This window comes from Terrapene carolina, unplaced genomic scaffold, assembly GCF_002925995.2.
Source record: "Terrapene carolina triunguis isolate 2854851 unplaced genomic scaffold, T_m_triunguis-2.0 Scaffold97, whole genome shotgun sequence".
Classification (NCBI taxonomy): Eukaryota; Metazoa; Chordata; order Testudines; family Emydidae; genus Terrapene; species Terrapene triunguis.
The window spans coordinates 16,065,541-16,081,573 of NW_020664448.1; the positions used below are offsets into that span (position 1 = coordinate 16,065,541).

General features: G+C 42.7%; 1 protein-coding gene across 2 annotated transcripts in view; it reads right to left on the minus strand.

Moving 5' to 3' along the window:
• The window catches only part of LOC112112682 (transmembrane 4 L6 family member 1-like), a 29,471-nt gene extending 13,992 nt beyond the window's left edge, over window positions 1–15,479 (minus strand). Inside the window, exons 1-2 of one of the 2 annotated variants that reach the window (XM_024208682.3) lie at window positions 15,272–15,479; window positions 53–237 (exon numbers count right to left, since the gene is read on the minus strand). In XM_024208682.3, the coding sequence (XP_024064450.1) occupies window positions 53–223 (171 nt within the window). In that variant the 5' untranslated portion in view covers window positions 224–237; window positions 15,272–15,479. Of the gene's footprint in view, window positions 1–52; window positions 238–7,200; window positions 7,355–15,271 lie in introns of those variants that run through there. The other variant, XM_024208681.3, reaches the window with a different exon arrangement.
• Between the last annotated feature and the right edge of the window lie 554 nt (window positions 15,480–16,033).

Consider the following 16,033-nt stretch of genomic DNA (forward strand, 5'->3'; position numbering starts at 1 on the left):
AGCTGAAATAAAAACAACAACAACAACAACAATGTCAAAACTTCTCTCTTACCAGTATCCCAGCTCCAAGAATGCCATGGAAAAACCAGACCAAATCAGTTATCTGGTCGGGCTTTATAACAGTTCCATTGGGGAAATACAGGAGAAGATTGGAGATTATGGCACATACAGCTAATGGGAACAACACGACCCCAATGCACTTTGAACACTTTCCAGTGCACATTGTAGCTCACCCCTCTGGAAAGAAATGAGAGAGGAAAGTATGGGTTATGGCACAGTTTAAAAAACAGTGAGACTTTACAAGGCAATAATTTTCTTTCTTTGTTGGAGAGAACTTTAAAGTATGTGACACTCGTTATGAAGCAAAATATTTTCAATTAACCATTTATTTAAGAAAGGCGCTACTATGTAGAGCTTTTTACCTCCAGTTCAAAACTGGCGCAGGTTAGTAGTAAACAAATACTGGTTGCTCAGTGTCCTATGTGAAATGGCTGTGTCCTATGTGAAATGGCTGTGTCCTATGTGAAATGGCTGTGTCCTATGTGAAGTGAATTAGTGATTTCATTCTAGTTCCTACAGAACGGCTGTTCACATCATTAAGATCACCACTGTGACTAGCACCCTTGCTAACAGTCTCAGGAGTGGGGTCAAGGACTGAATAGGCATGGAGACTGATATCCTCTTTAGAACATAACATAAGGACATAAGAATGGCCAGACCTTTGGGTCAGACCAAAGGTCCATCCAGCCCAGTATCCTGTCTACCGACAGTGGCCAATGCCAGGTGCTCCAGAGGGAGTGAACCTAATGGGTAATGATCAAGTGATCTCTCTCCTGCCATCCATCTCCACTCTAACAAACAGAGGCTAGGGACACCATTCCTTACCCATCCTGGCTAATAGTCATTAATGGACTTAACCTCCATGAATGTATCCAGTTCTCTTTTAAATCCTGTTATAGTCCTAGCCTTCACAACCTCCTCAGGCAAGGAGTTCCACAGGTTGACTGTGTACTGTGTGAAGAAGAACTTCCTTTTATTTGTTTTAAACCTGCTGCCCATTAATTTCATTTGATGGCCCCTAGTTCTTATATTATGGGAACAAATAAATAACTTTTCCTTATTCACTTTCTCCGTACCCACTCATGATTTTATGTACCTCTATCATATCCCCCCTTAGTCTCCTCTTTTCCCAACTGAAAAGTCCTAGCATCTTTAATCTCTCCTAATATAGGACCCGTTCCAAACCCCTAATCATTTTAGTTGCCCTTCTCTGAACCTTTTCTAATGCCAGTATATCTTTTTTGAGATGAGGAGACCACATCTGTACGCAGTATTCAAGATGTGGGCATACCATGGATTTACATAAGGGAAATAAGATATTCCCCGTCTTATTCTCGATCCCTTTTTTAATGATTCTGAACATCCTGTTTGCTTTTTTGACTGCTGCTGCACACTGCGTGGACGTCTTCAGAGAACTATCCACGATGACTCCAAGATCTCTTTCCTGATTAGTTGTAGCTAAATTAGCCCCCATCATATTGTATGTATAGTTGGGGTTATTTTTTCCAATGTGCATTACTTTACATTTATCCACATTAAATTTCATTTGCCGTTTTGTTGCCCAATCACTTAGTTTTGTGAGATCTTTTTGAAGTTCTTCACAGTCTGCTTTGGTCTTAACTATCTTGAGCAGTTTAGTATCATCTGCAAACTTTGCCACCTCACTGTTTATCCCTTTCTCCAGATCATTTATGAATAAGTTGAATAGGATTGGTCCTAGGACTGACTCTTGGGGAATACCACTAGTTACCCTTCTCCATTCTGAAAATTTACCATTTATTCCTATCTTTTGTTCCCTGTCTTTTAACCAGTTCTCAGTCCATGAAAGGATCTTCCCTCTTATCCCATGACAACTTAATTTACGTAAGAGCCTTTGGTGAGGGACCTTGTCAAAGGCTTTCTGGAAATCTAAGTACACTATGTCCACTGGATCCCCCTTGTCCACATGTTTGTTGACCCCTTCAAAGAACTCTAATAGATTAGTAAGACATGATTTCCCTTTACAGAAACCATGTTGACTTTTGCCCTACAATTTATGTTCTTCTATGTGTCTGACAATTTTATTCTTTACTATTGTTTCAACTAATTTGCCCGGTACTGATGTTCAACTTACCAGTCTGTAATTGCCGGGATCACCTCTAGAGCCCTTTTAAAATATTGGCGTTACATTAGCTATCTTCCAGTCATTGGGTACAGAAGCTGATTTAAAGGACAGGTTACAAACCATATTAATAGTTCCACAATTTCACATTTGAGTTCTTTCAGAACTCTTGGGTGAATGCCATCTGGTCCTGGTGACTTGTTACTGTTAAGTTTATCAATTAATTCCAAAACCTCCTCTAATGACACTTCAGTCTGTGACAATTCCTCAGATTTGTCACCTACAAAGGACAGCTCAGGTTTGGGAATCTCCCTAACATCCTCAGTCGTGAAGACTGAAGCAAAGAATTAATTTAGTTTCTCTGCAATGATTTTATTGTCTTTAAGTGCTCCTTTTGTATCTCGATCGTCCAGGGGCCCCAGGCTTCCTACTTCTGATGTACTTAAAAAACATTTTGTTATTACCTCTTGAGTTTTTGGCTAGCTTTTCTTCAAACGCCTTTTTTGGCTTTTCTTATTACATGTTTACACTTAATTTGGCAGTGTTTATGCTCCTTTCTATTTACCTCACTAGGATTTGACTTCCACTTTTTAAAAGATGCCTTTTTATCTCTTACTGATTCTTTTACATGGTTGTTAAGCCACAGTGTCTCTTTTTTAGTTCTTTTACTGTGCTTTTTAATTTGGGGTATACATTTAAGTTGGGTCTCTATTATGGTGTCTGTGAAAAGTGTACATGCAGTTTGCAGGGATTTCCCTCACTTTCAATTGGTTAGATCTTCGGGCTAAGTGTGAGGTACATAGATAGCATGGTTTGGAGCAGGTTACATCGCTGTTGCCTGTGGGGTGTGCTTGTTCGGGAAGAGGACTTCAGTTTCATAGAATCATAGAACTGGAAGGGACCTCGAGAGGTCATCTAGTCCAGTCCCCTGCACTCAAGGCAGGACTAAGTATTATAGGACTGTCCGACTGGTCCCTGTATGAGCGCTAAACATATTTAAAAGAAAACCAGTGCAAAGCTACATTTAGTTCTGTGGGTATTTGTGGAGAGCAGATATTTGCCTGAGACACCCATTAGCTAATAGTGCCAGGTCATCTCATCTTCAGGAAAGTGCAAAGACCATTGTATTGTGAAAAGCAGCGGCCCTATATTTTCTGGCTGTCAGGTTTTTCTGCTAATATATCCCATTCTATATTAAAAATATGCCTGGTATCTCATACTCAATAGTGAATCTTTACGCCATCGTTAAGCTATTGGAGGTCACTATTTTTCCACAGCACACATTTGGTATCAACAACAACGGTAAAGCTTCCCCACGCTGCTAATCCTGGAAGGATTCTCTCTAAGGCCTTGTTTACATTGAGAATTTCCCCTGATGCCAGCAACCAAGGGACAGCCACTGATGTAATTGCAGTGGTCTAATCCCAAAGTACAGACAAAGAAAGCCTCAGTTTGCACCAGCACCACTTATACTTGCTTGAAACTTGGGTAAGTCCACCATGCAAATCACTGCTTTCCTTGTCTACCCTTGAGCACTGCACCAGTGCAGCTACCTTGGCAGATGGCTATTAACTGCTAGAATTGGGGAAAGTTTCCAAGGAAGACAAGACCTCAGAGGGAGAGCATGATTTAGACTTCATGCCCATTCATTTCTTTGCTTCTCTACTCAGGCTAAAAAAAAAAAAAAAAAAAGACAGAGACAAGATGGGTGAGGTAATATCTTTTTCTGGACCAACTTCTGCCCCCAACCTTGCCAAGGTAATCATCAGAAGCAAGCTCCCCACAGATCAAACCCACCAACTCAAAGCAGCACCAGATCTTGCCAGATGCAAAACCTGCAGACACATTTCTACTGCTATGATGATCAACACTCCCCCACAACACATCTTTCAAGATCCATGGGTCCTATGCATGCCTATCCCAACATGTGGCATACCTTATCCAATGCACTAAATGCCCCAATAACAACTATATGGATGAAACCAGATTACTATGCTCTCAAACAAACTCACACAGAACAACGATAAAAGACAAAAAGCCCATATCACCCATGGGTGAACACTTTTCACAAAATGATCACTCTGTATCTGACCTCTCAGTCCTCTAAAGGAATCCTTCAAAAGATGAGTCATGGTCATGAGTCATGGTCAGGTGTTAACAGGCCATTCCACCTTGAATGGTCTCTTAGAATATGTGTTAACTACTTTTGCTAAACAATCTGTTCCAGCTTGTATTTACCGGAGTACCTTTCCCATACCTGAAGAAGAGCTCTGTGTAAGCTCAAAAGCTTGTCTCTTTCTCCAACAGAAGTTAGGTCAGTGGTGTGGTGTGGAGTGATATTACCTCACTCACCTTGTCTTAGCAATACAACAAATCTTCATTTGATTTTTTTTATTTTTAAATATTAACCTGACTTGTCTCTCTAATATCCTGGGAACAACACAGCTATAACAACACTACAAGATAATACCAATGGTGATTGAGGGGGTTACGGCATGGAAAAATATCCACTAAGAAGTGAACTCATAGTTCCAGTCCTTCTCACATAGGATACTGAAAGGTAACTTTCAGTCACTGTGGATTTGGGTTGGATTCACACCATTGATCTAGAAAAGAAAGGCTCCATATCCCAGGCCGGACAGCATCCTCTCAAGATGAAACCCATGGAAAGTTACAATGGGAAAAGGAAACTCCATGATGTTCCCACCTCAGAAATTTCTTTATCCTAACCCCTCTGATGTGAGAGGACTCCTATATGACCCACTTTAGTACTGTACAGACAGGGCCAGCTCCAGGCACCAGCCTGGCAAGCAGGTGCTTGGGGCGGCCACTCCAGAGAGGGGTGGCAGGTCCAGCTATTCGGCGGCAATTCGGCGGATGGTCCCTTACTCCCGCTCGGAGCGAAGGACCTTCCGCCGAATTGCCGCCGCAGATTGCAATCTCGATCGCGGCTTTTTTTGGGGAGGAGGGGGGGCTACTTGGGGCGGCCAAAACCCTGGAGCCGGCCCTGTGTACAGAAGATAGATTGATTGCATTTCAGTATGGTGTGCTTCTTCATCAGCTGGTTCAATCAGAATGAAATCTTTGGATAACATGTCCCTATCTGGGTTGGTGCACTATATACACAATCCACAGTTTTCAGAGGCTGTTGCTAAAATATTAAATAAAGAACAGAGACAGATTAGAGGTTTAATACTAAACTCACAGATATCACCAGTTCCCAAAGGAGGGAGGTCTGATTGATACTGGAACCTGATCCACAAATAGTTCTCCATGAGAGGTTTGAAGCTTGAGATTATTGGGATTGGGTTTCTGGTTTTTTAGATTTTTTGCATTCTGCTGTAACATCTAGTAGAAACCCACAATTATTATTATAACTGCTATTATAAATAAATATTCATATTGCCATAGTGACTAAAAGGATCAAGGACCCATTGTGCCAAACACTGTGTAAAATAGAAGTAGATACAGACAGGTAGATCTCTGCCTTCAAGAAGTTTATAATCTAAAAAGAGGAGCGATTTATAAAATGTAGGGGAAGGGGAAATGATCAAACTATATGCAATTTTTATACACAGACATACATTTTTATATATACGGTGCAAATATTTTTGGAATAACAAAAAAAGTCAATATCAGAATTACCCATTTGCTCCCACAATTGCGTGCCTGGAATGCTCCTCAGTTTAGCCATTATACCTTGGCTGATTTTTCATTGGTATTGTGGCAGAAATGGGTCTTGAGAAGGGATGTGAAGGAGGAATGCGTAGTAGCTTTAGAGATCAGTTCATGGAGGGTGTCCCAAGCATAAGGGGCAGTGTGGAAGAAAGCAGAAAAATATTTGAGGGAGAAGCAGACAAGCTGATGGTGGAAGCTGGCATTACTGGCAGAGAAGGGACATCAGGGCAATGAATTAAGAGAGAAGAAAGGACCAGTGAGTTGTGTATGACATGAAGTTTGAACTTGGTACAGTGGAACTGAGGGATACAGTGAAGGGATTCCAAGAAATGCAGGATGTTGCTATCACATAGTAGAGATTGCCAGTCTTTTTGTCAGTCTGCATTTCTACAGAGTGTAATGTGCATTGTTCGCCACTGCTACAAATTTAACAACAAAACTTAGCGTTTACGTACCGTACCTTCTGAGCATTTTACAAGCATTACATAGAGTAATTCCACTTTGAAACAAGTTATCTGTAATTAAACGCTTTTAGAGAGATATCTTTAAGAAAGGTAATTCTTGCCTCTCACTATCATTACTTACTATTCAGACAGTGCCCAAAATTGGGCAGAGCATTTTACAATCATTTATGAAGACAGTTCCTGGCTCAAAGAGAAAAAAAAATCTAAATAGACAACATACAAAGGAAGGACGGAGAGGGAGGGGAAATGGATGTAGATATTTTTCCTTTGTCAGCCTTGTGTATTTGCCTTTTTTTAAAAAATTAACTTTTGCCCATCTGCACTTACTTTGCATTTTAACCCTTGCTCTCTTCCTGTGCATGCCAACCCTTGTCTGTTTGCACTACCATTTTCTCAAAATAAGCACATACAGCTTAACTACATTTCTGTAAAAGTTAGATCATGTAGGGAAGTTTCATATTCCCCTTATGCAGCTTTTGGATATACCCATCGGGCCAGATCATTGGCTGATGTAAATCAACATAGCTCAATCAACTTCAGTGGAGCTAAAATGACTTACACCAGATGAGGATCCAGTGCACTATCTTTGCAATGTCTGACTATCCCTTCAGACTGCAAGGAGAATCAACCTAAGCAACGACAAGTTCAGCGACTGCTTCTCCCACTGAAGTCAGTGCAGCTTGCACCTGCCCACATCAGGGCTGAATCTGATACAGAAGAGAAGACATACCAGAGAGGCTTGAACATCTTGCCAATCTTACAAAGAAGAATCAAACCCGCTCCCTTCAACTTCAATGAACAAGACTGTGTCTGCAGTAGCCTTCTGCTTTTTAATTAGAGCTCTCAATACATTAACCTATGTAAAGCTGAAGAAAGTAAGAAAATATCTCGGCTTACCTGGCTATACAGGATTAAAATAGCTACCAATGCTTCAGCGCGCCGAACAGCAAAGTGATTTTTCAGCTGGCTTCAAGTTTTATATTTCCCCTCTCCCTGTACCAGCCTCAGAGAGGTACAGAAATGTTCATGAGTGATAGATTCCATTAAACAAACAGGAGTTTCTCCCCAAAGAATGAGGAAATACCCAAAACTATCCCTGGTTGGCCAGTATACAGGCTGCATGTCACCCTGCAGTATTGATTTTTTTAAGGCACTGTTCCACTGGTCAATGCCCCCCCTAGGTCTCATTGATTTGCTATAGGTCGGTGCAGTCCTTTTTCCTGCCACAACCTTTTAAGTTGTGCATGATGTCACAAATTTGGAAGGCCAAGAAAAGAAACAAATACAATGCACAAAATAAATATGAATGTATTAAGCCAAGAGAATATACGAGATGATGGCAAAATACAGTGAGACGCTCTTAGAGAAAAGTCTTTTTGTTTTTCACAGAGCAGTTTTGCAATAGGTCAAATTCTGACCCAGGCTTTGCCCGTAGTGTAGAGCTGGTTCCATAGTCAGCTGATACGTGGGGGCTTAGGCCCCAAGAAGTTTGATCACCTCTGGGTCCAATAAACTGCTATTGCTCCCTGCAATATCTTCTATAGCCATTAGGAAGGAAAACACAAGAGGCAGCAGCTTCTTCCTCCACTTCTTCTGCAAGGCCCATTGCTGAGCAGGGACTGGAAGGAATTCTGCTTCTCACTGCAGAGTGGTCAGGAGTACCATTGGCTCCCAGCCTCTCCCCAGAACTGTGACTCTTCCGATTGGTCAAAGACCAGCCAAGGAGGGGGGAAGAGAAGGAGGAGAAACAGCAGATAGGATCTCCGATGTGGGTGAGGGGGTTGGAGCACTGGGCCAGGTGAGAGAATAGGGGTTTGTAGGATGGCGGAGGTGGGGAACTGTGGCTTGGGGAAAGCAGGCAGGTACTGCAGAGGGTTGATAGTGGGTTGTGTGCATATGTTGGCAGTGTATACGATGAGCGTGGGGTGGTTCATTTGTGTGACGGGAGGGTGTGACCCTAAGAGCATCCCATGGCCAGAGGGCCAGGGGCTTGCTGGTATCAGGTAATGAGTTTCAGATGGCCTGACCAATTCAGTGTACCCCAACTCACTATGGTTATAATCTGTATCTAAAAGATGTCATGTAATGTGTCATTGGAAAACTAATAACTAACCAATGGTTAATATTCTTGCATGTTGTATGTAGTTGGTGGGTATTAAGAGTTACGGATATATGCTGGGATCATGACTAATGTTTAGTCAGGGCATGTCAGGGGGAGTTGGTAAATAGATTGCCCTAGACAAAGGAATGTGTGTACTCCTCTGACCAGCCCAGTCATTAGGCAGAGACAATGAAGGTCCATTTACATATTAGGTAAACAAACCTAACAAGCAGGGGAGGAAGAGAAACTTTATCTGGTCTATAAAGACAGGGGGTCTGAACCTCAAGTGGCAAGCAACTGAATCAACTGCTTGTATACAATATTACTGTATTAGAAAAATATAACTAGTGAGGTGTTTTATGAAAGCCTATGACACACAGGTGATTAATATACGTAATTGTGAATTGTATGTATTAACACTACCTAAGGAATTGTGGATACTCATTGATATGATGCTTTACAGTCTGTGACCAAACAAAGGGAAAAACAGATTTTACCCAGAGAGGAGGGAAGGCAGCTATCTACCTGTCCCAAGTGAAATTAAATAAGGTATGACCAAAAACAACAGAAGCCCCATTTATATAGAAATCAGCAGGGGGATGGGAAGTCCACAGGAAGGGAAGAACAGCATGAGGTCATCCTGCCTCTTGAAACAAGATCATTGAACTTTGGAAGATATAAGCAAGGACAGAAGCCATCTTTGGCATCCATCGCTAGACAGACACAAGGGAATAGCGCTCTTGCAAGCTGAGACAGATGGGTCCTTCAACCAAGGAGGGGTGAAGTCTCTACTGAATATAGATGAGAAACCAGCTTAGGCAAGTATCAGAGGGGTAGCCATGTTAATCTGGATCTGTAAAAAGCAACAGAGTCCTGTGGCACCTTTAAGACTAACAGATGTATTGGAGCATAAGCTTATGTGGGTGAATACCCACTTCGTCAGCTTAGGCAAAGATCTTTTACTTAGGAAACCATGGGAAGCCAGCACCTTGTACTTCTGTGGAAGGTCCTGACTGTGAGAAATTCAGCCATGACTGGGACAAAGGAAGATTGGTAAGAAAAAAACATCTTGAACAAAGCCTGTACCTTGCTAGGTTAAGTTTTAGTCACTAGGCATCACTTAACCTATGTTGTATTGCTAATAAAATGGTTTTATTTTTACTATAAACCAACTCAGTGCTATGTTTGCAGGGAAGGGTGGATTTACCTCAGTTAAGTTAATAAACTGTGATGTGCTTTTGTCTCTTTAAAGGAGCAAACAAGATGTATTAATTCTCTGCGTGGCCCAGGAGAGGGCCGGACATTTCAGGGCAGACGGTTTTGGGAAAATTCAGGACAGGGTGTGTGTTGGGGTCACCCTGCAGGTAGTAACCACAGCTGGTGAAAGCCAGGGTGTGGCTGTCATGCTGATCCAGGGATGTACCACATACAGATACTCAGGGTGTGACCTGCATACTGGTCTGCTGGTGTCCAAGTTGTGAGCTGCAGCAGCAGGGCGTTTGAGGCACTCAGGGTTAAGGGGCAGGCAGTGACATAACCCCTCACTGGTCTGAATGCTTCAGAAGCATTTGTGTGCAAGTGTTTGTGAGGCGGGCAAAAGGTGCATGGTGAAGGCGTGCAGTTCTGTGGGGTGGGACGAGGTGAGCTGTGGAGCATAGGTGCCGACTCCATGGGTGCTCCAGGGCTGGAGTACCCACAGGGAAAAATTAGTGGGTGCTCTGTACCCACTGGCAGCCAAACTCCCTTCACCCCCCGCCCCACCTCCTTCTCCCCCTCACCCAGCGTCCTGCATCCCCGCTCCTCTGCCTACCTCAGGGCAGGGGTGGGAACAGGCAGGGCACGGGTGGGGCCTCATGGAAGGGGTGGAGTGGGGGCAGGGCCGGGGACAGAGGTGGGGTCGAGCACACAGGGGAAAGCGGGAAAGTCGGTGCCTATTCCGTGGAGGTGAAGAGGGGGAAAGTGTGAGTGAAGACAGGGAAAGAAAGAGGGAGTGGAGGGATATAAAAGAGGTAGAGTTTTGAGTGTGTGTGTGTGTGTATGTGTGTGTGTGTGTACGTACACACAGGGTGTGGGAGGGAAGCAAGAGCACAGTCCCAAGTAGGAGAAACTGAGAATATTGAAGGGAAATTCTACACAGGGCTTGGCAGGAGAAAGTGGGGGCGCAGAGGGCAAAGAAAGGCCTTGAAGGAACACAAGAGATGGGCTCAGAGAAAAATAATGCCATGAAATTTTAAAATAAATGTTAAACACAGACAAATTAGACTGAGAGAAGAGACACACTGAGGGAAGGGGAGCATGGCCAGGTACTTGATTTGATAGAAAATGTGATATCAAATTATTGGTAAAATATACACATAAAACACTGTAAGTAACAGGCCATGGCTGGACTTGCACCAGCCCAGCCCACTAACAACCACCAAATATCTGAGAGCTCCCTGCTCTCTGATAATCCCTGCCCCTAGAGCAACTGTAGTGCTGAGAGGTGGCACTTGCCTGACCATCTTATATCTTCTGCTTCCTTCTGCCTGGGCGATAGCACTCTGACAGCATTGTGGTAGTGGTGCTGCTGCTGCTGCTGCACACTTGCATTAGCAAGTGTGTTTGATTTGTTATTTGTCACACAGCACAAATCACTGAAATAATAAAATAGGTATACATAGTGGGAGGCACCGTGGTCTAGTGTATAGCGCACCACCAAGGACTCAAGAGACCTGACTTCTATTCTTAGCTCTGCCACTGGACAGCAGGGTGGTCTTGGGCAAGCCATTTTACTTCCCTTTGCCTGAGTTTCCCCATCTGTAAAATGGGGATAATGATACTCACCTCCTGTGTGAAGTGCTTTGAGATCTATACGAGAGCTAGGTTATTTTTAACTGGAATATTGTAATGGGAAATGCCAGCGATATGAAACCTTTCCAGTCTGTACTCCGGTGGCTTTTAGTGTTCTGCAGCCCATCCCCCACTCAAACAATATTTTCACTAGCTGCCTAGGCCTGCTCCACAGTCACATCTGTGACTCCTAAGGGTTTAGGAGCCCCCCTCTGAGTGCAAAGCCCCCTCACTGCACACAGGCAGAGTCTGTGACTCTGGCTTCAAACTGCCGTATATGAGCTCCCCAATATCCATGACTCGGGGTAGGGGAAGGACAGTCTTCCCCATGGCTGACTGACAGCCAGGGAGAACTGAACAGACTGCATGGCCCATAAAATGATCTCACTCAGGGAGAGGATGGGCTCCACTGTGGTAAAACTACTCCTCCAAACCCAGTCATGAAGGGAGGGGGACTTAGCCTTCCCACTACACCCCAAACCCCACATAACACAGTAAGTGTTAAGCAAGAGCTGTAAAAGGTGACGGCATCCTACAGCTTTAATTAATAACCTATGTGGTCTCAGTGAGGATCGGGTAGAAGAGCAGGTCAGGATCCACAAAGGACTGTTAGGGGGGTTCCTGGCCCCTGTGAACCATGACAGTTTACAAGTGTTGGAGTGAGTGCCCCACTGTGCGTTGGGTCTCATACTCAGGATCGGTCAGGTCAGTGTGCATCCAAGATAGGAAGGTCAGGAGCTACTGCTTCCTTCAGTGAAGCACACCACAGGGCCAGGATTTGTCCTTACAAATGGCAGTTGTGTCATTTTCAATGTCATGTTAAAAATGTTTAACACAGACAAGAGGGTGACAAGCCTTGTGGAGAGGGGGGAAGCAGTAGATGTGGTATATCTTGACTTTAGCAAGGATTTTGATACCGTGTCGCATGACCTTCTCATAAACAAACTAAGGAAATGTAACCTAGATGGAGTAACTATAAAGTAGAAAGCCATTGCCAGAGACTAGTTACCAGTGGTTCACAGTCAAGCTGGAAGGGCATATCAAGTGGGGTCCCACAGGGATCAGTTTTGGGTCCAGTTCTGCTCAATGTCTTCATCAATGATTTAGATAATGGTATAGAGAGTACACTTATAAAGTTTGCAGACAATACCAAGCTGGGAGGGGTTGCACGTGCTTTGGAGGATAAAATTCAAAATGATCTGGACAAACTGAATAAATGGTCCGGAAACAAGAAAATAGGATGAAATTCAATAAGAACAAATACAAAGTACTCCACTTAGGAAGGAACAATCAGTTGCACACATACAAAATGGGAAATGACTGCCTAGGAAGGAGTACTGCAGAAAGGATTCTGGGGGTCATAGTGGATCACAAACTAAATATGAGTCAACAATGTAACACTGTTGCAAAATAAGCAAACATCATTTTAGGGTGTATTAGCAGGAGTGTTGTAAGCAAACCACGAGACGTAATTCTTCCACTCTACTCTTCACTGATTAGGCCTCAACTGGAGTATTGTGTTCACTTTTGGTGCCACATTTCAGGAAAGAGGTGGAAAAATTGGAGAAAGTCCAGAGAAGAGCAACAAAAATGATTAAGCATCTAGAAAACGTGACCTCTGAGGGAAGATTGAAAAAATTGGGTTTGTTTAGTTTGAAGAAGAGAAGACTGAGAGGGGACATAACAGTTTTCAAGTACCTAAAAGGTTGTTACAAGGAGGAGGGAGAAAAATTATTCTCCTTAACCTCTGAAGGCCAAGAAGCAATGGGCTTAAATTTCAGCAAGGGTGGTTTAGGTTGGACATTAGGAAAAACTTCCTGTTAGGGTGGTTAAGCACTGAAATAAATTGCCTAGGGAGGTTGTGGAATCTCTATCGTTGGAGATTTTTAAGAGCAGGTTAGACAAATACCTGTCGGGAATGGTCTAGATAATACTTAGTCCTGCTATAAGTGCAGGGGAGTGGACTAGATGCCTCTCGAGGTCCCTTCCAGTCCTACGATTCTATGGTATCCATCCATCCATCCATTCATGCATTTATATGGCCCACGTCACCTGTGCTTGTTGCAGAAAGATTCGAAACAGCAACCAGATTCATGACTATCTCAGTCCAGGTGTAAGCTTCCTAAAGAAGATCTTGTGTTCAGACCAGTACAGCTTGTTTTCTAGATAGGCATATCAATCACTTGCCATTCCCTACCCTTTTTTTACCTTTAAGGCCTGGTCCACACTAACCCCCCACTTCGAACTAAGATACGCAACTTCAGCTATGCGAATAACGTAGCTGAAGTCGAAGTACCTTAGTTTGAACTTACCGCGGGTCCAGATGCGGCAGGCAGGCTCCCCCGTCGATGCCGCGTACTCCTCTCGCCGAGCTGGAGTACCGACGTTGACGGCGAACACTTCCGGGATCGATCCGGGATCGATTTATCGCGTCTAGACAAGACGCGATAAATCGATCGCAGAAGATCGATTGCTTACCGCCGGACCCGGAAGTAAGTATAGACCTACCCTAAGTCTCTTCTTTCTCTCTCTTGCACAGCAACCTCAGTTTCTAGCTATCCGTGGTCTAGTATAGGGTAGTGATGTCATGTGTTGGCTAGACCCATCAGCAGCCCTCCTGTCCAGCACAGGATTAGCCTCCTACAATCCTGACTGCCTGTATCTACCCTCCCACTACACTGCTAAAATGACAGTCTCCTATGCTGCTGTTATCTATAGTACTCATCATTGATTTTAATGAAGCGATGCCAACTTACAGCCAGCTGCGGATCTGGTGTTCAATGTGCAAGAAACTTTTTACCTGAGATAACAGAAATAATGTGCTGTTGCATGTGGTCTGCAAGTGACAAAACTGGCTCAAAAAATGGGAGAGTGAAATCATTACCCCACTTAAATCAATGGTAAAACTCCCATTGACGTCAGTAGGGCCAGATTTTCACCTTGGATGTCTGGAGCAGAAGTGCTCAAAGACCAAAGAAAGGGAAGAAAGAAAGAACTTAAGTCATAAAAATCACAGGGCAAATATACGTGTGCTAATGCAATGCAATGCATATTTTCCAATGATAAAGTAAACAATAGCACCTCACTCATTTTCACTAGTAACTGGGAGATCCGTTGTGACAGCAAGAAGCAACCAAATAAAAGTCTGGCTTAATGCATCAAAAATGTCTTTGTTCTTTAGATTTATTTATTTCTGATAAATAGCATACTATAACAGGAAATATGCAGGAGTGCATTGTGTAAGTAATGAAATCTCAGGCATGTGAGACTATTATAGCATCTACTATCGGTCTTTGCTGAGAGGGCAGTAGAGAAGGCTAGTTCTTTGGTGAAGACAATGAGGTTTTGAGGATTAGTGAAGTGAGAATTAGTCAGGTTTTATTGTAATGTAAAATGAGGAGCCGATAGGAGTGCATTTCTCATTTCTAAAATGGATCTCTTTGGGTCTGTAATCCCATTGATGGTACTACAGAAAGCATTGCTCTGCGTGAGTCAGAGTGACTGAATCCAGCTCACAGTCTGGGTCTGAAGGTAGTGATCTTTATTTTTTCAGAAGATTAGTTAATAATATGTAGAGTATTCAATAGAAACACCAAAGAAAAACAGCATTGTAAAAATCCCAAGATAGATTGTGACACATGAAATTGCCTTTTTAACATTTGCCTTAAGAAATGGTACTTTGCCAATTAGTTTGGACATAATACAGAATCAAAATGGTGACGTTCCAAAAAAACCCCAAACAGCGCTATAAATACTGATTATTTCCCTCTTTTCTTCACTACCAAATGAAGAGCAATAAGCAACACATTCCCTTTAAGGCTTCTTAAAAGCAAATAAAAGGTTCAGTTTGAATATAGAACCCCTGTTTTATTGTTGTTCCTCTTCCATACCCTTTGTGCTCAAAGGGAAAGGCTGTTAAATACATGGGGGCAGATCCTTTGCTGGTGTAAATTGTCACAGCTCTTAGAAAACTAGCTCCAGAACTCTAATTACATCAACTGAGGATCTGCCCCATTAAACCGAGATAGATCAACTTACCTTCCTGTGCTGGTCAAAACAAAAATGTAGCATAGGATGGTTCAAAGACAGCAGGATGGCTGTTTATGCTTCCAATCGCCAAACCAAAAGTCTGTCTGTGCTAGTCTTTGGCTGACTTCCTTCAAACTTTCTGGAGTGATTAATTTGCCCTAAACAAACCAAGAATTTGCTTTAAACTATTTAGAAAAAACCCTGAACTTTGTCTGTGGAGTGGCCGGTAACCAAACTGAGTACATATATGTGTGTGTCTGTTTGTCACCCTCCAGTATTGATTTTTAAGGCAATGAAAGCATTGCTCTGTTCCACTGATCAATGTCCCCGGTTATATTGATCAACTGTACATCAGTGCTGTATTTTTTTTACCATAAACTCTTTATTAATTTTCCAGTTATGCTCAGTGGCACAAGTAATGAGAAAGGAAATGTAAACATATACAAATATATATATCTACACCATATTAAGAATCAGAATACCAGCTGTAATATTACCTTGTATAGTATAATGTGTGATTTGGAACCAAATTATGCCATCATTCTGTCTTGCAGGGCATATTTGATTGTCCACTTACTCCTTTAATAGCTCTGTTCTATTATTAATGTAGAGATGGTGTACTAACTACAACAGGTCCTCTTAGTTGTTTACATTATATTTAAACAACCAAATTCTGCTGTCATTTATACCGGTATAAATCTGGAGTGAAGTCAGAAACATTACTCCAGGTTGACACTAGTATTACTGAAAGCAGAATTTGTTCTAGTGTTG